Source organism: Dendronephthya gigantea, unplaced genomic scaffold (genome assembly GCF_004324835.1).
Source record: "Dendronephthya gigantea isolate DGI-Jeju-01 unplaced genomic scaffold, DenGig_1.0 000070F, whole genome shotgun sequence".
Taxonomy (NCBI): Eukaryota; Metazoa; Cnidaria; class Anthozoa; order Malacalcyonacea; family Nephtheidae; genus Dendronephthya; species Dendronephthya gigantea.
The window spans coordinates 685,707-709,650 of NW_021163080.1; the positions used below are offsets into that span (position 1 = coordinate 685,707).

General features: G+C 38.4%; 1 protein-coding gene across 1 annotated transcript; it reads right to left on the minus strand.

Annotated features, from left to right (window-relative positions):
- Positions 1–139: 139 nt before the first annotated feature.
- On the minus strand, positions 140–19,709 carry LOC114531286. The gene is made up of 19 exons (XM_028552920.1): positions 19,415–19,709; positions 16,032–16,169; positions 15,680–15,795; positions 15,500–15,595; positions 14,680–14,808; positions 14,180–14,311; positions 13,542–13,673; positions 12,965–13,090; positions 12,654–12,776; positions 11,406–11,528; positions 11,083–11,256; positions 10,520–10,696; positions 8,116–9,443; positions 7,832–7,973; positions 3,765–7,715; positions 3,014–3,184; positions 1,122–1,295; positions 723–920; positions 140–390 (listed from the first exon to the last, which is right to left on the minus strand). The coding sequence occupies exons 1-19, from the start codon at positions 19,489–19,491 to the stop codon at positions 140–142; spliced, it is 7,758 nt and encodes a 2,585-aa protein (XP_028408721.1). The 5' UTR covers positions 19,492–19,709.
- Positions 19,710–23,944: the final 4,235 nt, after the last annotated feature.

Consider the following 23,944-nt stretch of genomic DNA (forward strand, 5'->3'; position numbering starts at 1 on the left):
GCACGAACTATACGTGCAGTTTTTAACTCAACTTGACGATCAACGTCTGCAAAGAGGCGATTACTAAACGCAAGTGGCGCTGGTTCGAAATTATGGCACACTTCTTCTTCGTCTTTGGCACCGGGATTACTAAACACGGTCATTCCACACTGTGATGCTGTTGTCGCAGGTTTGTCGCAACGAGAGGGCAGATCAAAACACGCGGGTTCGTATGTTGGATTGACTGCAGCCTCTTTCGAAGATCGAAGTCATCCGCATCTGAGTAGATAGGGTTTTTCCAAGAGGTGCTTCCTTCCGTTGACTTGGTCTCGTTTTCGACTTTTTCTGTAACTTCTCCGTTCATTTTGCTTTTCTCTTTGCGCCTTCGGTAGACGAAGAATACCAGAAATCCTGAGAAAAATATAAATGTTTCAAGATAAACAGCGGTGAATATTTATACGAGCTTAGTAGATTAAGTGCGTTTAAAAATAGACCTTTTGCATTATAGAATGCTTTTTTATCAACGCGTGAAAATGGAATCACTTCACCAAAGCTGAAAAGAGCGCAGTAAAATTTAACTACAAAATTTCGTGCGGAATGTTGTAAAATGAGGAAACATAGCCCAAAAAAGTGTGTCAAAAAAGTACACTCTATTGAAATCACTTTTTTGTTGTTAAGGGTACATGCTCGCGCGTGCAAGAATACCATGCAGGAATTAGCGGTAGTTACGCAACGTATTTTACCTATAATTAAAACGACTACGCCGACGACAATCCCGGCGATCAAAGAACCATTTACACCTCCATTATCTGTTTGCAGTTCTTCTTTTGTCAATGAAACGTTTGTCTTGTCGGTTGAAACTATAACCGTCTGTTCGTCTGTTATGCTCTCTGTAGTCTTGCTCTCTGCGGTGGGTTTATCTTTCGGTTTTGGCGTAGTTTCTAGCATATAAGAAAGCAAAATTTACACTAATGTCTTTGAATATCGCTTCCTAGGAATAAGCTCTGCATGGTTTAAATTGGTTCAACTTCTGCCTTGCACGAGTTGCATTGATTACTAGCTCAACGTTGCCTATGCGGTCAACCAAAACATTTTCACGAGAGGAGTTCCTACCTTGTATGTAGATATATAAGCAGGCTTACCTAAAATGCAATTTGCGATGTCTTGTGTTCCGCGTTCGGCCGTGATATAACCAGACGGGCAGGACAGGCACTTAAACTGACCTTCCAGCGGCTGGTATGTGCCTTCAGGACACATTAAACATTGCGCAATTGTTTGGTTAATAATAAGGCCATAGTGCCCTGCAGGGCATATCACTGAAAATTAAAAAGGATGTAAAAAATTAATAGAGAGAACGGTTCGATTCGAAATGGAATTTAAAATATTTACGGAAACAGTTTAACAAAGTGACTCCAGAAATCAAATACAGTCAGGGGTTGTTGTAATAATATGCGGGCGCACGCGTGGATGACGAATCCAAGATGACTACCGAACTTGGGTTAAGAAAAAAATGGGACACTATACTACTCATAGCAATAGACACTTCCTGAATTTGTTCTCGGGCAATGAAAACCATCCCATACAAATTCGGGCAAGTGTCTACTCACATTGCATAATGTCATACCGTATTACTTGCTTGAGCGGTTTGAGCGCCGCGGCGCTCTTTAAACTTTTAGAACTTCAGATGCGGTACTTAATCGAGGGCGGCGCTCAATCGGGGGCGGCGTCCGATTGTAACAAGAACTTTAAACAAAAATAATTGAAATTTAGATGCAGCCAAATGCCCCCATTTTGACAGCGAGCATTTTGGCATAAATTCTTCGCACAGATCACTGGAATCTCTGCCTTCACGACTGCCCTGCACCTTACGAGAATTCTAAAGACCGATTTAATAATAGCGTCTTCAAGCGTCACGGTGCGTCGATTAAGCGCCGAATTTAAAGGGAGCGGCGCTCTTTGAGATAAAAACCCGCAAATGCGGCGCTCAATCGGGGGTGGTGCTCAATCGAGTAAATACGGTACATGTCAAGCGTAGCGGTGTAGCTAGTCAGACGGTTTAATTTTGCCAATTAATTAATCCAAATTTGAAATCATCGTAATTGTTCATTTCTTTAGAAATTTATTGTTTTCGCAATGAATAATTAGCATAACCAGGAATAGGTCTTCAATCGGGCTACGAGAAGAATCTGTTTTATTAATGGCATTTGAAATTATTTTAAATTACAGAACAGTCGAGTATTTTTGGATGCCAATTATATATTGGGTTGTTCATATGTTCTGACCAAAAAGACGTGTGGGCAAGGAAACGTTCGTGTCTAAACATGCAGCTCCCAAGATGTCAATAAATATGGCAGATATCACTGTTTGTTGTCTTACATTTCAATAACATCTGGAACCGGTTTGCCATTCATTGTACTTTTTATTTTGTCTCTTTTTTTAATGTTTGAACACTGCTCTGTAAGCCGAGCTTGTGGAAAACATTATACAAATTTAGTGAGAGAATATCAAAGACGGATGGAAAGGTAAGCCTTGTTCTCCTCACATATTTCTTACACTTCGACTTTGTGAACAAGTCGAAATAAACATGCGCATTTTATGCCTCGCACCATGACAGGCACGACTTGTACCTAAAACGTCTGCCGATGAAATGAACTTCTATTACCGGAGGCATGATATAAACCTTATCCTTTACATTTGTGTCAATAAGGTCTGTTAGGTCATGACCGGACTAAATTAGAGCCACCCAATTCAGGATGTAATTAGGAGTTGTTCATTGAAAAACGTCTTTTTGAAACAAAAGAATCACATGCTATTATTAGGGTGACTATACACGACTATTTTATGCTTCATTAAATCTCGGTAACCGGGCTCGTGCGAACAGCCCCTTAGTTAAACTTCCTTTCAATTTTCTTGTATCAAGAAATGGGGAAGAATGCGCAATGAAATGTGCTTGGGGTGAACCTAAAGATTTATGTTTCGACTCATTTTGTTTATACTTTCATATCGTGGAATACCTCACTAGCTAACGCCCTACCTGTGCAGTGTCCTGCGTCATAAGACCCTTCATGCTCAGTGGTGAATCCTTCGGAGCATTCCGTGCACGATGTTTGCCCAGAATGTGATTGGTATGAACCCAGAGCGCATGGAACACAACTTGCTTTTAAGTCTTTATCCAAATCGCCTTGATATCCAGCTGGGCAATCGGCTGTTAAATAAAAATGTAATAAATTCTGCGAAAATAGATGAGCTTGCAAGGTTTCTTTCGAGTTGGTCACGCATTCACAACTGTCTTATTATAGCTGTTGATTATACTAAAATATCATGAGGAAGTGCACCTTATATGCAGAAAACAGGCCTGTCATGAAAAGTATTTTAGTGCTCAAAGAAATTCATAGCAATCGCTTATTACAGATCTAATGCCAGGGATTACGTTATCAAACGGGGCTTACGATATCAAGTAATTTTTCTAAGCTTATACTTTGCTATACGCTGAATATTTATAACTCAATTCATTTTTGAGCGATTAAAAATTATTTTCATGCACAATTTGAACACTCAACCAGGCATGCAGCTAGTGTATTACGAATCATGATCATTCTGCTTGAATTTCTCCTCTATATTAACAAATATTATTAACAATTATTTTCGAATATGACAAATGAGAAACAACAGAGTGACTTCGAAGTTGCATGCAGTTGCTATTATAACAATGCAACTAAAGAAACGTTTAAAACAACAGATATAACTTAGTAGCTAAAAAAAGTCTGGCCTTAAATTTTTCTTACCACAACTAAAGTCTTCTTGAACAAGAGTTTGGCCTCGTGGACACAACAGCAAAACGTCCTGAACAGCTAAGGAATTTTCTTCAACAAAATACGTTTGGTTGTCCAACGAGAACGAAAGAGAACTATTGTTGGTTGCATTAACCAACTCACTAATTGCACGTTTCATATCCAAAGTTGCGTTCATCACCCTCCAGGCATTAGTCGCGAGGCCTTCGCTAACACTCGTGTTTGTGGTGGTGTTTTCCCCTATGTAATGAAATTTCCACCAACATACCTCCAAATTTTGATCTGACCTATTACGAAAGGACGGTGGCATCCTGCAATCAATTGGGTGTAAATTTCTTAAGCGGTCTTCCGGAACCATCTTCCTGTGTAAGTATCCTGGCGACGAAAGCAGCTTGGAAATCAGTGAACTCATCGCGTCGTAAGTGTCGTTGCCTAGTTTTTCGGGCGATGTTGTGTTAACTCGGGAACTCTGTACGATAGACACCATTAGCGACGCAGCTGGTACTGGCAGGGTAAAGTGCAATGCCCTAACAAGGGCTATTGAAGATATGGTAAAGCCATAGCGATTAGAAACGTTGCAGAAATACCAACCTTCGTCAGTGGATCTCATCGAAAGAAAATTGAGGTAGGGGAAGGTTTCGTTCAACAACGGGGAGAAGTTGGAAGAGTTTAGAGATTTAAACCACCACTGATACGAGATATTTCTATTATTATTTTGAGCTTGACACTCAAGTGAATCATCACTGAACAAAACAACACCGAGGTACTCTGCGGGTTGTACAGCAATCACAGGGGGTGAAATGACGACGATTCTTGCAGGAATGGACGTTTCTTTGGCTATATGGTTCGACACCTCACATGTGTAGTTACCGCTGTGCGAAGCTGTTATATTTTCAATCGATAAAATGCCACTCGACTTATCTTGCAATATTTCAGTATTATATCTCCATCTGTAAGTCAGAGAACTACCTGTGGCATTGCAGGTCAGTTGGAGAGTTTCACCTTCGCCCAGCTCCACGAAGGCCTCCGGATGTTTCGTGATATTTGGTGCGAGTCCGCATATGCTGTTTCCACTCGTCAAGTTCTCGAGAATTTCCAAAATTTCTGATGAAAGTTCAACAGCGCTGTTAACTGACAAGTCGAGGTTTTGCGTCAGGCTTGTGATCTTCGTTTCAATATCCTTTATTTGGTCGCGAACATTTTGTGCTCCGGGAAGTTCAAGAGCCGAGTAGATATCGGATAAACTGTTTAGAATGTACAACAAACAATCGTCAAAGCCACTGCACTCTTTTGCTATTCTGGAGTCATTGAATAAATCCTCCATTGTAACAAACCAGTTATGGATTAGGAGCTTCGTGGCTACCTGAAGCGGTTCGTATCCATCGCGCGCAGCTTCCTGGTGAAGTTCCTCCGCTTCAGTCATTTCGGGATCCGCGTTGAGATCATTTACGTACGAGCCATTGTCTGTCGCCAATCCCATTTCCGTTGCGAGCGTCAAGTTGATGTTGAGGTTCGTTAACACATCAGTTACGTTGACATTGGCTGTAATCACCCTTTTCGACTTTTCAAGCAAGCTGCGCATTTCAGAAGATAGGTCGTACAGCGAACGCACTACGGCTTCCAGTGGTAGCTGGTGGTTCTGGAACTCAGCGCATAGCTTGTGGTAATCTTTCAGGGTTGACAACTTGTTCTCCAATTCTGAATTCCCAGTGTCTTCCACGGAGCGTTTTCTTCGTGAAACGCTGGAGAGATCTCCAACAAAATGACTTAGAATTTCCTTTGCGACACTTCTCATAGATGCATTAAGGTTAGAGAAGTCAAGAACAGTAAACATTTCCTTCTCAGTTTCGTTGATTTTGAACGTGATAAAGATCGGCAAGAGATTGCTTTGGTACCTTGCTGATACTTTTACCTTAAATCGTATTGTTTCCAACTTTACCTTAGCCACATATGTAAGATGCTCATCAAGGATACTTCTTATCTGCAATGGTCTCGCTAAAAGTTTCAACTTCTTTTCTCGGGTTTCGACTGAAACATTATAAGCTTTCCGCAAGCTGTAAACAGCATTCCGTGACGTATTCAGCGAACGTTCTGCGGCTATGAATTTAATGTAATCCTTCCTTTTCTTCATAGTCCAGTACGAGACATTCTCTCTTGCGTTCTCTAAGCTCTTGAGGATTTGCACTGTCTTGGTTTTGGTCTTCGAGAACTGTTCCATTGCTGCCTCTCTCACTTTCTTACAGAGAACGTTTTCGGCAACACAAGTGAGGTTGACAATAAGCGAAGCACAAGGTACCGTCGAGCAACAGCTTTTTTCGATCGTCTTAGTTACCGTGTCTTTCTCACACGACTGCTTGCAGATGTAAGGTGTGTGCTCGTACTCATATTGGAATCTGTCCTTGTTACACTGGACTGCTACGACGTGACATTTCCAGTGTCCATCTCGCTGTTCCCTTTGGCACGATATTGCTTTGCTCACAACTTTACTGACTCCAGTTCTACCCAAAGCGATAGCGCCATGCTTGACTCCTTCACGCAAACTTGTTTTTGAATACTGCTGGAATACTTTTTTAACACCTGGGCCGCCAATAAAACTCGTAATCGCGCCCTTAGCCACCGAACATAAGGTCTCGTCAATGCGTCCGGTATCGAGCAATTGCACAATCCCATCTCCAAGAGCGGACGAGAGCGGCGGCGGAGCTCCCAAAAATGTGGCGAAAGCAGATATACCAAATGACACTACGCTTTTGAGTATACCACCGAATGTCTCTCCCAAAAGTCTTTTAAAAAGACCGTTTGTGCTGTGAATCCGTGTACACTTCTGGCTTTCACACAGAACGATTTCAGTTAACGGAGGAAGTCTACGTTGTACCGTATTGAAACAGGTTGCCGGGCAAACTCCCATTGCTTTTCCGATTATGTCTTGGTAGCACTTCGTGCAACTAACTCCCTCTTGGCAAATATCTGGACAATGTTTGACGGGACACAGCCTATCCAGTGCTGACTTTAATTCCTGCAACTCTTCAGAAGTGTTACTAGCAGCACGTTCAAGGTAGGCCAACTCTTGTTCAGCAATCTTGAGTCCGCGACTGGATACTTGGTATTCCTCACGAGCCCGCTGCGTAGTTTCAGATGCCAGTTTTTCAAAAGTCATAACCTTTTCTAGCCGACGTTTTGCTCTTTGTTCCGTTTCATTGATGGATCTCACCCTTTTCATCGCTTTTCTAAAGACACGTACGGCATATCGATCCATTTCGAGACTAAGAGAATGCTTTAGCCCAGTTTGTGTTAACCTGTCCTCAAAAACACCGTCAACAATGAATATTTGGTTTTCCCATGTGGCTAAGCGTGACTCGCAACTCATGTTTGCGTCGAACAATCCATGAATTTTACCATCAACGCGGAATGCCAAACCTTTCTCAAAGAAAGTAACATTAACCAACTTTTCAAATCCAAGAATTTTTGTGATCGCTTGGAAAGAACCTAAAGAACTGGAATTCTTATTTCTGGCAACAGCAATTAGAAGACTGAGAGGTTTATTCCCTGAAACGCGAAAAATTCCAAATTTTGTTTTCCCTTTTTTGCTGTAATTATCACCGGTAAACACCGCACCAACAGTCTTCGTGGAGTTGGAGCAGCTTTTCATGGAGTTGGAGCAGCTTAAATCCCCAATGGATAACTCAATGTGCAGGCTTTCAAACCTAATAGGGCCATATTTTAGATTTCCGTTAAAAGACATACTGATTCCGTTACTTATTTCTTCGTACGAAGATTCATTTTCGTAGATCATAGCGTCAAGGAAATACGAGAATGTTTTGTTCGTGCCAACTTCGACGAAAGGGCTCAATTCTGTTCCAATAAAAGGGTTTTGTTTGATTTCGTTGGTAAAGAAAAGTCCTTGTAAATCATCGTCGGCCTTTTGGCTTTGGGAAATTCGCTTTTTTCCTAAATTCAACAAATAAAATTATGAATTGTTATTTGCGTTACATTCCATGTTTTATTTGCTTAGTTATTCCGTCAATCATTGTTTGAAATCACTCCGTATACATTTTTTCCCTTACCTCCAAACCTGGCATAACTAATGGACTCAGATGCTTCTAAAATCATATTCGTCACTTTGCCCTTTATTTTGAATTTCGATCCCACTGTGATTTTCCCGTACAGATCCAGCTTCCATTCCTTGCCAAAAGGAGAATCTGAAATCTGAAATGGAAACAGAAAAATACATCACTTATCTCAGTCTTTATTATTCTTCATGGAATTTCTGTTTTTCAACAGTTATTCTAACCGTGAAAACTAGAAATTACACGCACCCAAAGCAGAACACTAATATTTGAGTACATACATTATCTATGTCATCAAGGTCAGCTACGGCAGTTCCTTCGAACTCCAAACTTGAGTTGACGAAACCCAGACTTCTGAGCTCTTTTTTAAGCGACAAAACTATGGCTAGGTTACCACGCTGGGAAGACTCGATATTGAAGAAACGTTTACTATTCCATAAAGACCGTTTTCTAATCATATCAATTGTTTTGCTCTTCGATATCTGCAAAGAGTAAAACTTTATATCCCAGCCATTTTCTTCCAACTTTCTAGTGAGTGACACGTCGTTTATTAAATTGCCATCTCTTAGTGACGGTCGGAGGATGACGTTCCTTGGCAACGGACCGCATAGTTCCATAGCTATTGACAGTGGTGCTTTATTGTCACCTGATAGTAAAAGATCAACGTCATTATCCACAGAGAGGTTCAGGTTCTGAGAGTTTAAAAGCGAATAATAAGTTCCGTCATCTATTGGTTGGCCTTCGCCAATGTAGGCAGTCCTCAAATTCTTTCCAGATACGTAATATGTCTGAAGTTCCGAGGGAGACCATGCTGTCGATACCGAATTGTTAGGTAGCGTAATCTGAAGCCATTTAGGGAGGCTGTTGCTAACTTTATTGAGAAACGTCTTCTCCAGCAGACGCTCTGTAATTAACTGCTCGGTTGAGTAACTGACTTGATTGTCATCATCGCAATCCTTCTGGCTTGAGATGTGACTGGGCTTAATTAAGTTGGTTCCAAGTAACGACAGGGGTATGGTGGTAGCTCCAACCATTAAGTTGACCACGCCACTTGTCATTGCCATCGGACCAAACGTGACCCATGGGGAAGTCGAGGAAGCGTAAATAGCATCATTGGACCGAGGACACTTGTCAACCTGTTGCTTGTAGCAGCCAGAAGGAATAGCGTTTGGCACCGTTTCTTTGTCAAACGTTAGTTGCTCTGAGGATTTTACTAAAACAACACTCTCGTCAGGAGATTTAAAATAACCCGCACTTGGACCCGATAACGAGTATCGGATAAAATGTACACCTGGTTTTCTTGCAGTCAGTCTTAAAGAACGTGTGGATGGAGTGCCGTGTTTGAAGAGAAGATTAGAAGGCTCAAATTCTATATCCCGGCTTTTTGGAGTGAGAACGACGTTTTCACTCGGGGGTGATACTTTGTACGTTAGATACTGTGAGGGAACACCAGGTGTTAACGTGGGATAATCAGGAATGGTTATATAACCAATGTCGCACTTTGTTCCGATGTAACCAGTCTGAGTGCAGTTACAAGAATAATATTTGGAACTAATTGCAGAGCATGTTCCACCATGGAGACAAGGGTTAGGTCGACATATTTCGATCTCTAAAATACATCATATCACAATCATATTAAACCTGTCAATCTGTGTAAGTAATATACCAGAAGCATTGTTAGGCTAAATGTCACAAATTCAAATAAAAATAATTTAATCTCGCTAACGGGTTTTTTAGGTTAAGAATTAAAGAGGGTGATAAATACGATGTTAGGAATTAGTTAGTGGTGTGTCAAATTTGACAAAATAAATTATAATGATACGTGCATGCGGCACAGACAAAATACCAAGTTTGAGATTACAGTTTTAGAGTCTTAGCACGTGAATTTGCCAAGACCTCGCCATGGCCAGAAATGCAGGCCGGTAAGCGGTGATGTGTGTGGCCTCATGCAGCTCAGTTTTAAGTTCATCATTTAGATCAGTGTCGCTTGTATCATGGCAACAGCTAAAAGCTAGAAAATAATGGCGTTAAAAAATTGCTCTACGAAATTGATGTATTCCATCGCGTTGGGGGACATATTTAAGCGTCATTTTAAGTTTCTGAAATGCGATGTAAATAAAACGAGAGCTTTTACGAACCAGCACTGAGTGGACATTTAACGATGCCTGCCAAAAACGAGTAGAAATATATACTTTATTATGCAATTTCAATCGTAAAAATATTCTTTCTCGTGAACACACTTGGGCATCTCGACTTGTCCTCAGTTTTGGACGTGGACAAACATAACTTCTTAATTGCGGGTTACATAGAAGGAAATTTTTAATAATTTCCCCATAATTTCGTATACGGGACACCATGGCATCCATACCGGCCAACATTTCTGTCTATGGTTGTCGTCAACCTTCTACCCAGGGCCTTCTCGTAGGCCCTGGAAAAGGCTGCCCACGTGAATTTTTTGGAGTTATCGGGTACTAGGTTGACCGAATACTCCAAAAAAATTTAAAGTCATGTGGGCAGTCTTTCCAGGGCCTTCTCCCAAATACGAGAAGGTCCTGAGTACGAGATTGGGTTGTCGTTTATTGACTTTATATTTTTTTGGGCCATTATTTGATCTTTTTCCGTCTCTGGACCAATGTGTAACGTAGTCTGAGACGTTTCTCAATGCTATTGACTACAGATCCTTACCATTACATGTAATATTTCCCGGTTGCCAGACTCGGTGAGCATCGCAGGCAATCTTGACGGTTCTATCAATGTAATAACCACTTGAACAGCCCACAGTACATTGCGAAGCGAAATAAGTGTTGCAAGGTGAGTAAATGAAGCCATTCGATGGTTTGGCAGGGGTGGGACAGTGGATAACTGAAATGTAGTAAAAACATGTTAAGAATTATAAGCAAAATGATCTTAAATCTCTCTCTTATTACAGTCACTCTTCACTAACATTATAACATGATTTATATTTCCACATTTTCGTAATTTCAGTCGAGATCGAAAGAAGGTTCGTCGATTAACCGAATTTCTTGCCGACATTTGTTCAATCAGACTCGAATTCCAATAAATTAAATGCTTTGAATATCAACAACCAAGGTGCTGCATACAGTCTCATTGGGCACTCTAATCATCATAGCTACATTCCACATAATAAAATTTCAAAATGGCATCTGAGTATAATATTATTGTATGGAACGTCAGCAAATAATTAAAATTTTTACATAAAATATTGCGAGAATGTATCGTTCACTCACTTTCACATTTTGTGTCTTCCCCCGTCCATGATTTCAGGTCTGTACAAGTTCTGTTACTTGAACCGACAAGATCATACCCGGGAGAACATTCAAAATGACACACTTTCTCTGTCGTGTAGCCCGAGCAATTCTTGACACCATTTAATGGATTGAAAATCGGAATACATGGCCGACCTGGGGAAAATAATTTTTAGTGCAGAAATCTTTGAGGCTTATTTCATTTTTCAAGATAAATAACTCGACACTAATACGCATGTACAAAATACGAAACGTTATAAGGTAAACAAAATGAGACCCTGCAGTGTGACATTACATGTATATACCTGCACAATCACCACCATTTTGTAACAAGTCAAATCCGGATCTACAACTGCATTTGTAACTTCCTGGTGTATTAATACAGTTGTGTTGACAATGATGAAGACCACTAGAGCATTCATTTACGTCTTAATAAAGGCATAAGATAATAAATAAGGCATTGAAACAGCGATGAAAAATTCACTCCCTGTGAAATTACGCTTTTATATTGCGGCAGATTCTTTTTTACGGCAAAATTTTTTCAATGTCGACGCACTGTTTATTAGCTTAAATCTGAGATAACTAATTTGGAATTAATTGTATGATTTAGCAATCTGTTTTTACAGAGCAGTTTTTTTACAGAGCAGTCGTCTGACGTGAGCGGTAATGTCGTAAAAAAGCTGAATTTATTGTTCGAGACATGGTATAAAAGCCGAAGGCACCAGATAGTGTCTTTTCAATCGCTTTAAAAGCGCCTGTTGTTTGCTATAACTGTGATAAAATCTTAGTATTCCTAAATCGAAGATCCTCTTTAATTATTATTGGTCCCAAACTTTTCGAGCATTTTCAGAATGGTTGAAATTACACTTAGGCCTAGGTTTAACATCGCAATTCAAACAATAGATAATGAGATGATAACGAAGCTTGCCTCTTCGCTGATGAGGCTTAATGAGGTTTTTCATCTCATTATCTATTGTTTGAATTGCACTCGGCGCGACCAAAATGCGACGTATGTGTACAGGGTGTCTCAAAAAAACCGCAACCATGGTGCAGCTAACAACCGAACAACGAGTTTTTATTGTCGTGCATGATAACTTGAATGCTAACTGTCGACCTTGTAAAATAAATTGTAAATAAAATTTTACTCGTTAAATACTTTCAATTCAGCTCGTTGGTTTACGCACCCGACTTTGCTTACCGACGATTGTGCCGCTAGAGTATGATTACAAGCTTTCTCGCATTCCAGGGGCCAAACGTCTTTTGTGTTGTAGAACAAAGAGGATATTCATGAATATTAAGTGTTGGGACACCCTGTAAAGCGCAATAGATAAGCACCTCTGGGAATTGAAAATGGCTCTTAATCCTTCATTCAAAATGCTAAAAGTCATTTTAGCTAGCTGAACTATGGTGCAAACCCGAACAATATAAATATTCTTGCATATTTAAGTGGTTGCGTTTTTTTTTTAGACACCCTGTACAGTTAAAGCTGCTAGCAAGTAGCGAGTCAAAGCTGCTTGCAAATCCACATGATAATTTCTTTAGAAGAAACTTACCATTGCAAGACTTTGCGTCGGTTCCAAGATGATATCCCAATTCACAAGAGCATTTAAAACTACCAACTTCATTGGTGCAGTTGTGCGCACAACCAGCTGTATTCTCGGAACATTCATCTACATCTGCGCATGCGAAAACCAAAAAAATACACTTTAGACACAGTACCGTAGTAATTACAATTAATGAAAAAGAGGTGAATGTATGACTAATTTACAGTTAGTCGTTTTTACAAAAAATTATAACACATGAGAATTATATAACTAAAAATAAGTTTCATCTCGGTTAGTGAAATATCGACAAATATTGATACCATTGCACGATTTTTGGTCTATTCTGTCCAGTCGATAACCAGCCGAGCAAGAGCAGTTGTATCCACCAGGAAAGTTCACGCACAGTTGTTCACAGCCATGAGTGTCAGTAGCGCACTCATCATGGTCTAAAAATAGTAACATGTATAAATAGACAGAAAAGAAATGTTCGGAATAAGCATTAGAAAATGCAAATAAATGAAGCAAGCAATTATGCGAGCTGGAATCACATTGAACCCTGATAGGTTGACTAGGGTATAGCAGCAAACGATATACAGTACTGTCCAGAAATAACGTAACACTGCGGTTGCGGTTCGATTGCGGTCGACCGATATACTGACGACCGCAAGGGAAAAAATACGGTTGTGGTTGCCGTTCGCTTCCGAACGGGATGTTATGAACAACTGAGAACGACAACACAATAAGCAAATCGAAAACATCTTAAGAAATGTCTGTCAGATCGAGTTCGACCGAGGTACATGCAACATCGGTCTCACCGCGGTTCGACCGCGGTCATACCTAGTAGGTTACTGCGGTTTTTCTTTGGCTATTTCTGGACACACTGTAGGTTGAACAAACCTGTGCAACTCCTTCCATCGGATGCAAGAAAATGTCCTGACGAGCAGTCGCATCTGTACGTTCCGATCATATTAATACACGTGCCTTGACATCCATGGACGACGCCACTAGCGGGATCGCATTCATTAATATCTAATCAAATAAATAAATAAATAAATATCTTTTTAGCGAGCACCTAATTGGAAAACGCAAATATACATGGTGAATGGTCTCATTTCTGAATGAGATTTGAGCATTGTTAACCCTTTTACAACCTCTTCAAGCGTTCAAAAATTGTCTAGAATATTTAAATTATCCTATCCTCCGACATGAAAAGGAAGATCATTTATATCTTGAGGGAAGACATGATAAGAAAGATCATGCAATTACATTTCATATCCGCGCATTCATGCGAAATATATCAAGTCTGATTTGTGAGGTTGTGTAATGAAATTTCTTTATACATACATTTGTATTTAAATTATAGATAGTACTAATGGTGATTTGTACAGGTTCTTCTTCCAGCAAATGAATAGTTCTGAAAAGCTTTGGCCACTGAAACATTTCGAATGGTAATATACCTAATATACTGTAAGGCAGTTTGGAAATTAAACAAGCTTTTTAATACTTTTTTTTTTATTATGCCCTTCATAAACTACCTTTGCATGATCTTCTTGAGCCTGTGTTGTAAATAAAACCGCTGAGGCAAGGACATGTGTAACTGCCTGGATTATTCACACATCTTGTGTTAGCTCCGCAACTGTTTGGATTAGAAATGCATTCATTTATATCTGAAACAGAAAGTGGATAAATATCTATAATTGAATGAATTTTTACTCATTATATGGACTTGTTTTGAAACACATGACACAGTCATGTTAATCTTGCTTGCCCTATCTTTTCCGAGGAATATTGGATCGGTCTTTTCGCAGAAAGACCTCGATCCCATGCAGGAAGATCTTGGCCGGGGTTTAAAAGCAGTTATAGAAATGCATGCATGTAGTTGTTCTAGCTAAGCTTGATCTTTTTGCAACTGGGCTATATGAAATATTAATTCCTTATATTACTATCATCTTAATAAAAATATTTCAACTTCGTGCTATATTGTGTAGATTTTCTGAGGTTAGTGCAACTATTTCAGTATAACATTCCATTCTACCTTTGCAATTACGATTATCAGACATCAAGTAATAGCCTGCACGACATGTACACCTATAGCTTCCCTTAGTGTTGACGCAGCCGGGCTTGTATCCGCAACCATGCTTATTGGTCTGGCACTCGTTTATGTCTGAAATTCAAAATGTTTAAGAAATTATAGGATTTATATCATAGTGTGCATGCTGCCATCAAATCTTTGGGGATGTTGAAGCTATTTGTGAAACTATATTCGTTAAAAATATATAAAAACGATTAGTTTAATTTCAGTATATATTGAGTCAATGTGAGTTACTATGAGTAAATAGTTACTATTGCTCAGCAGAAACTAATGCTTTCTTCCTCGCCTTTTGCTCAATGAATATATGTAATCACCTTGCTTTCAACGATCGACTGATTGTTAATTAGGACCACAAATGAAGATTTACAAATTTCAAAAAATTTGAAATTGAAAAAGCAACGTGAAGCTAGCATAGCAAGAAAATACGCGAAGTAATCTCAGCTGTTTCAACAGAGTAATATTATACATGTGTCAATTGATATACCACTAATTAGTTGTATTGGGGAGAACAAGCAGCTCGCGGGTCTTAGCTGAAAATTGTTGATACTAGGTCTTCTGTTTTGTGGGAAACTACCTTAATTGTTGCATAAGAAACACACAAATGAGCTTGTTCAACTACAATAATATATTATTCTTGTTTGTTTGCATGGTGACTTTCGTCGTGTACCTACAAGCTAATATATACTTACAAGAATATAGCTATCATCGAAAATAAGTTAAGTGAAAAATGAATTGGAAAAAATAAGCGATGATCCTTTCTCACCAGTTCGACATCTTGAACCAGTCCACCCTGAAGTACAGCGGCAATTGCTAGGAGAAATACATGTCCCTCCGTTTTTGCACCCTCCCGAGCAAATCGCTGTCAGAATGCAAAAGAAATTGGGAATAAATAGCAATAAATATGCATGAGCACGCATGTTTAATACAATATAATACGACATACGTATTGTGCATTCAGTTCCCCAGTAGTTGGGACTCCATCCAGAATAACACGAGTAAACGGGCCTCTTCCGAGCAACTCGTTTAGACACAGTAACCCATCGATACTTAGGAACATTTCTTGAATGGAAATAAATTATATTTTTTAAATGCACTTATTCAATATACCATGATGGTATTAAAAAATAATAGGTAATGTTCCCTTTTAAGTTATCATAATGCTGCAGATTCACAGGCCACTGATGACTCCACCTTCGACCACTCCTAGCTTTTTGATGCCCCTCAGTCTTCAGGAGGCATTCCCTAGTTTTCGATTTCTTAACACCTAGTGTGTACTGTGCGGAGGATATACCTACTTGCAAACTGTAGTATATGACCAACACCATATAAAGTGACCGCTGCATGTTTGTGTACACGTTCTTGTATAACTGAGACGCTTTGTTGTGGTGTGTTCTGTAACATAATATGTCTGGTAGGTAGTCTTCACATTTTTCCTGGAAGTTGAAAAATACTCTTTAATTATATAGTAGTATTTGAAGCTTAGAATTAGGGATCATGCTTTATTAATATATTATTGTACACTTTTTAATCGCTATATCGATAATTGATGATTAGATGAATTATTGTCTGTCTTTTAGATTCTGTCTCATATGTCTCTGTCATTATGGGGTTTTGGATAATGGTGGCTTATGAATTGCCGTTACTACGTTGAAACTTTGCATTTATGCAATCATTGTCTAACATTTCAGTATCTTTTAGAGTATATACATGGCCAACAAGAGACAATGTTTAATGGTTTCACATTTAGCCTGCAAAATCCTTGAACAGTTATCGAGTGATAAATATCTTTTTAGACTTCTAAATAGTTCAACAGTCCTTCCTTCTGGGAAAGGTATACTTTAATTCCTGCTTGCACACGAAAATGTTTGAGTTGTTTTAAAATATCCTCTTTAAGAACTTTTATGCGATTATATTCTTTAGGCCTGCGATTGCCATCGTAATAGTCCTGCCAAACGTACAGCAACCAAGCTAGAATGTATTCGTGACGTAAACAAAATTCTGCATCAACAAAATTCTGTTATATTTCGGGAACTCCGGTCGAAATATATGAGAATACAAGCGGTATGGCATACCAATCTGTGCTTCACATCACAGATTGGTATGCCATACCGCTTGTATTCTCATATTTCTCCCTTCGTTCCCTCATATAACCGAAATTATACTTGCAGGCTGGAACAGCCCTTGTATAATTCGAATTTATGCGTGGGATGCGCAGCATAGACTTTCGTTTTCATTTCTTAAATTAAATAGGACAGCCATTCCTTGAAAGCTTACCAAGTCAAACATGTTAACAAATCGAAAGAAATTGAAATGTGTCGCTAGCATAATTCCTATAAGTAGAGGGGGTGGCGTTTAGTGCGAGAGCTTTAAGGGCCTGTTTATATGATCCGGTTTAGCCGGGACGGGATGTTTTCATCCCGCTTAGCCGAGAAATTCGCCTAGGCAGGATGCCGTGTTTATATGGAGTTCATTTTGTAGTGTAGGTTCGTTCGACGGCATGTTTTATTGCATGTAGAAAACGAATATGCCAATATAATATTATACACATGCTCCAAATGTATGTTTATCGCTAATCATCCCGCGGCCAAGCGGGATGGAGTGTTTATATGGCTATCTCATCCCGTCTAAGCGGGATCCCGGCACTTCTTGCCGGGATGGAAAAGTGATATCAAATTACAAGCGGAATCTTGGAAGCTGTCCCGTCCCGGCTAGGCGGGATCATATAAACACGCCTTTACTTAGAAAACATGCAGTGGATAGAGAAACAAAATACCCGGAAGTGCTGTTACACAAGTCGTACCAGCAATTTTAAAAGAAATACTGGGAAACGATTTTAAAAGATGTTCTGGGAACGTGCAACGAAAGTCCAGTCTTAACACGCTATAGTAAACATATATCAATAGCGTTATCACGGGTTTACCATTTCAATAAATTACATAGATTCAAATTTTATTTCTGGCGATAAAATCCCGCAGAATGATACTGTACTGATATCAAAATGAATTATTTACATGAAAATTCCCAAATTTCCCTAGTTTCGCTTTTGTACTTGTGTCAAAAGTATTTCTATTTTGCATATTTCATTAAGAGGAAATTTTCTATTATGTCGCGTATTAATTTTGGCGGTAATTAAAACGCTCAAAACCTAAAATCTTTTCGGCGTACCGCTCAAAATTAATTTATTTTACTTTATTCTTTAGATTATCTTGTGAACTAAGTTTTGAACTGTATTTGGTGAACGCAAAACACCAAACAAAGGAGTCATTACAAAATATAAAAATGAATACAAAAGAAGGCTAAGAAGCCGAGAAATCTTTTCATATTCACAATATTTTCAGATTATACAGTATATAAGCATACTTTGTGGATGCTTTCAGGTTTGCAAAACATTTCTCATGCTGAAAATTTTAGTGCTGTTGCATGAAGATATAACTGAGGTTTTGAGCATATATTACGCGATATGAAAAAATATCTCGTCTTAAGTATAGGATTAAACTCTTCATGTGTAGGAGATGAGTTGCCTAAATATTTGTGATAGGTATTGAACTTGATTATTTTTTTTTCTAAAATCTGTTCGGTTCATACATAGGCATAGGAAGTCGTCCGAACAGCCAATAAAAATGCACCTTACATGCAGGGTTAGCAAGTGTAAGGCATTTTCTGCAAGCAGCCCTGATTGAAACTATACTTTCATAAAATACTAAAGTTGACTGAATGTAAGTGTCGCTCGCATTATATACCTTGTGAGTGCGTGTGGTACTTTAGTGTGAGAGCTTCTTTAAAATATATGTGCATGACTGATAGAGAAACGGAATTCCGAAACTTGCCTGAACAGGAAGTGCTGTTACACGAGTCTTACCAGGAATTTGAAAAGTAATACTGGGAAAACGTGAGTGAAACGAAGTTCAAGATAACATTCTCACGTTACAGTTATAGTTTACCGATTAGGCTACATATAGTTCACGGGTTCACCATTCCAATAAATTACATAAATCCACATTTCATTTCGGGCGATAAAAATTTCGCAGAATGATGCTGATACCAAAAGGCATGGATGATTAAATTCGCTTCCTAAATTTTATTCGCTTATTACATTTGTATTTTACATTAAATAGGATTAACTTTTCGCGTTCATAGGAAGTGGTTGCCTAAATATTTGCGATAGATAAAATTTGAGTTATATATTTTTTAATAAAATCTGTATCTCGTAGGAAAACTGGGAAAATTATCGGTCTATAGGGTCGTCAGAACAGCCGAAAAAAAATCTACTATGAAAAGTGGCAAGATATTTGTTTTAAAGTTATGATAGAATGCAAGCATTCTTCGCATTTGTTGCACCGTAACTTAAGGCTGTTTTATATATACAACAAAATTTGCCATGATCCGTCGTAATTCACATGTTGTAATTCGTTGTAATTTGTTGCATTTAGCCTTAGGTTATATAAGTCGGATTTTGCTTTTATGAAAGCCAGCCTTATCATTTTAACTGTTTCATCGCCTAATTTTGAGTGATTGTTGGTGCCGAGCACAATCAATTAGCATCGGTAGCAGAGTATTCTTACTACTTGTCTGCCTGACAGAAATCTTATATCTCTAGCTGAATGATATAGTGAATAATCGCTAACAAGATGCACGTTTGTATTAGATAAATTGAGGAATAAAATATCTCTTATCTTACCCTCCAGGTGATAGACATGATGCCGAGTTCACGATCGCCAGGAAGACAAGAAGAGACAAGTAGCCGACGGTGGGCATATTGCCACCAATATATCAGTGACGTCTGGATATCGTCTCGACTTCGACAATATTTCAAATTTCAATGCTTGAATGTCTTGATTGCTTGAATGACCTTTCAATATCAGCGTAATACGTAGACTGAGACACGCCAAAGACGGCACCAGACAGATTTGTGTGTACTAAACAAGTTACTGCATGTCCAGTAGTAATAAGTCGATTGGTTTATTGCTTATTGAGCATGTTTCGTTATATTAATCGTTCGATATGACGTATGTGAAAGTACAGGATGTGTGAAAAAACCCGGCAAATTAAATATTCATGCATAAGAACATTTATAAATAATTATTTAGAGTGTTTTTACCCCCTGTGGATTAGTTTATTGCTTACATGGCCATTGACGATGCTCAATAAAACTGTATTGTTAAGGTGCTACTCTGAATTACCGATCAGGAAAAATGATCTAGAGCAGCACTTCAACTAGTTTTGATAAATCGCCAGTAATTTTACCGCGATTTGTGGTCATTGATAAAATGCCTTAATGATGATTACGTTTCGTAGAGCGAAGCGGGTGAACTACGCGACGTATAATTATTATGAAAGCCAGGCTAAAACTGAAGACTGATTCTGATATTTTTCCGACAGTTAGCGACAGTCATTGTAATACTGTCACAATATCTACCTGTCGAAATCATTGAAAATATAGTCCAACGCCAGCTGATGTCATTTCTGGACAAAAATTATCTTTTGTCCGAGTTTCAGTTTGGCTTCCGTCGTGGCCTGTCGATTGAGCTTATCGACTTGAGTAAGGCTTTTGACACAATTAGCCACGCAAATCTGCTGGATAAACGTTCTCGATATGGAATAAATTATGGTGACTGAATAGTTTAAAGACTACCTCTACTTCGGTAAAGCGGTAGTTACTAGTAAGCTACAATAACAAAATTTATTCCGGGGTTCCACAGGGATCAATATTGGGCCCATTGCTGTGTTTGGTTTTCTTTACCAAACCATTCCAAAGTCATTAAATACGCAAACGACACTGTTTTGTATGTCGCAGACAAGCAGACGAACTTGACAAGCGAAGCGATGTAATGAGAATTTGTAATTCAATCGAATTATAATATTTGTTCAAAATCTTTTTATTGCGTTATATTATAAAAGAAATAGAAAACATTTTTTCCTGTGTTTCTATACAGTTTTAGAAACACTTATGGGAGTTTGGGAGAACTCGAAATAACGACGAAAAACTCGCCCCTACGGGCTCGTTTTCCCACTGATTATTTCTCGTTCTCCCAAACTCCCACGCGTGTTTCTATAACTGTATAGAAACACGGAAAATGTTTTATATTTCTTAATTTATACACAAAATTCTTAATAAACAAATTAAGACTACCTCTTCTCCCGTAAGCGGTGGTAAGCTACAATAACTGCTTATCTGAAGTTTACAAAATCTATTCTGGTGTTCCGCAGGGATCAATAGGGAGGTTAAGATCTACTTCCACTACCAGTACCGATACAAAAATACATGACGTATTACTGTTTGGCAGCGTGGAAACTTTAAAGCGTTAAGATTGTGACTTCCGTAAGAAGTAAATAAACACGGCGGAGTATAGCGGCTGTATTCACATCAAAAACTCTAATCACAATCCTTAAGTTCAACAAACAAAGCAGAAACATTACACAACTAAAAACTAAATAATATTATTAGAAAAAACTGCAGGAAATGCAATAATACAGTAAATATAATTCGGTACTTCGCCTACATATTTACTTCCAATTTCAGCCCCAAAACGGTACTCGCGACTTCCGGTGTTATCACATTTTGGACGATTGTTACGTCTGTGCATGCGCGTGACTGAATATTGGTATCGGTAGTCGTAGCGGAAGTCGATCTTAACCTCCCTATTATTAAACTGAATCCCTTCTATTGGGAAATGCCAAACAAAGAAGCATGCAAACGGAGCCACGTGAGATCTCCGTACCATGCCCCATGCCGACTATAATAACTAGTACATCTGATTATAAATATCTTGGCGTGCTAGTGGATATAGATCACTATGTTTGAATTCTAAGTTTGAAAAAAGTTTCAAGAAAGCATCAGGACGGATGAGGCTCTTGCTTAAGATAAGAGATTTTCTCGATTTACCTTCGGCCAGAACCATTTATCGCACGATGATCATGCTCATATATACGTATTGTGGCGTACTACAACTAAATCTGAGTCGGACGCAGCTTGCCAGACTTTCATCATTACACGACCGCTTTCCTGTGTAAATATTCGTATTCAACTTAAACCTAAACTATATCACTGGGTAAATTAACTTTATGCAATTAGCGATGACGAATTTCAAAACCGCGAGCGTAAGGCCTCGTAACGGCGACTGTCTTCAATTTTTCGGAATTTATTCTTCAAATGGTCTGTTGATTCTAAAAAAATGCTTTTAATGTTGTTATATTTTTCAAATTCATTTCAGAAGATTGAAAATTCCTAAAACTTGATTGTGCGAAAGGCTAATTTGATTGGGCATACGATGTTTTTCACGTGCCGGTGAGAAAATGTCATACACGACTTTTGATTGGACGTACGATATTCTTCACACGGGAAAAATTGTCGTATGTTATTTTGGCAATTTGTTTACATTTTTTTAAGATGGCGTCGAAATATAAGAATGAGACTCGAAACGTAATTCTCAAATTCAAGACGTGCTCACATTTGGCACATTATAAAATTCTCTGAAAGAAAATCTATTTCTTCTATTGAACAAAATTACCATTGAACTTCTATTGAACAGAATTACAAAGAAACTTTATATTTTTTGATGCATAAAATTTCTAACTTTGTTGGTCTCTGTGTTTTTGTATATTAAAAGAGTGTCCTTGTCAATTAAAGTGATCTCTATACACATTTATAATACAACATTTATAGTACGCGCGTGCTGATTGGTCGAGAAGCATGTTTCTATTTAACAATTAGACAACGAGTCCGAGTTGTCTGATTGTTTTAGTATACACCCTGTACCTAGATATATTAATTTCGAGAAAATAATCGATACACCGCAATTACACTGAAAAATAATTTAATTAATTCAATTTTATACGGTCGCGCGAGCGAATTTTTCCCAAACGTTCACCATCACGAATAGACAGTGGTTGAGTAGCCAATCAGAATGTAGGATTTCTAATAGACAATAGTCGGGTGTATACTAAAACTGTATAGAAACACGGGAATTTTCCCGTCGAACTTGACAAGCGAAGCGATGTAATGAGAATTTGTAATTGAATCAAATGATAATATTTGTTCAAAATCTTTTTATTGCGTTATATTATAAAAGAAATAGAAAACATTTTTCCTGTGTTTCTATACAGTATTGCTTGTTGGTGATGGCAGAAGATGAGTGTCGATGCTGACATGATCGAGTTGCTTTGTAAAAACAGGCAATGTCTAAGAATCCATGCCAATAGCATAATGGAATAAGATCTAAGAGTAGGAACCTCTGTTGGTAGGTGGTGTCACAACGGAATGGTTGATTTAGTACATGCTTTGCCGCACGTCATTGAATGCATTTGATTAAAAGTAGAAAATCCTGGCTTGCGGGGTTTCTTGCGAGTTTCTTTGCGGCGCCCAAATTTGTGATCGTAGCTTAGCTGCGAATGAACAAGCGTCAAGTATAATGTGCGACGAATGGCGGTTACCTTGATGTCCCATTTTGATCTTCGTATAAATCCTAAACTCTTGGTGGTTTTTTTACACTGGTTCTCAATATGTTTATAGACCATGTTGAGCTTGATTACTAAAAATTCCTACATCACAGTTTGTGCTTTCTGAAATAGTATGTTGTAGTTTGTATGCATAGATGATTTTGTTGCGTTTACGAGTGACCAATAACACTTAACATTTGCTTGAATTTAGTTCCAGGTTAATGTTAGTGGAGCTCTTTTCAGAATTTGTCAGGTCGTTCTGCAGAGCTGATGCATCCGACCTAGTCTCGATGGTTTTAAAGATCTTAGTATCATCACCGAATGTAGCGATCTTTGAGTTTCTCACGGCGTCGGAGAGATGACTTAAATTTCAAATAAATTCACATCAATTTAGTTCAATTCATTTGAAATTCGAATAAACTAAAATGAAATCAATTGAATCCAATCGAATTCAAATAAAATAAATCGATTATATCACGGGATGAATTGTCGTTTCTAGATACACTTAGCACTGATTTCTGGGTTGCTTCGTGTAGCAGTTCTAGAAATCATATTAATGAAAGGTGGAAGAGAGGGCAAGGAGTTGCATTATTTTTAAAAAAAGTTTAATAGCCAGGAAATTGTATACAGCAAGCGATTACATAAGCATTATATGGATGTATATGACCATTGCTGGCATGCATTAATTTAGTCATGCATAATTTCATTCTATTTTCCTTCAACAAATGAGAAATTAGTAAGAAATTAGTTACAGATGTCTTTCTTTCTAATA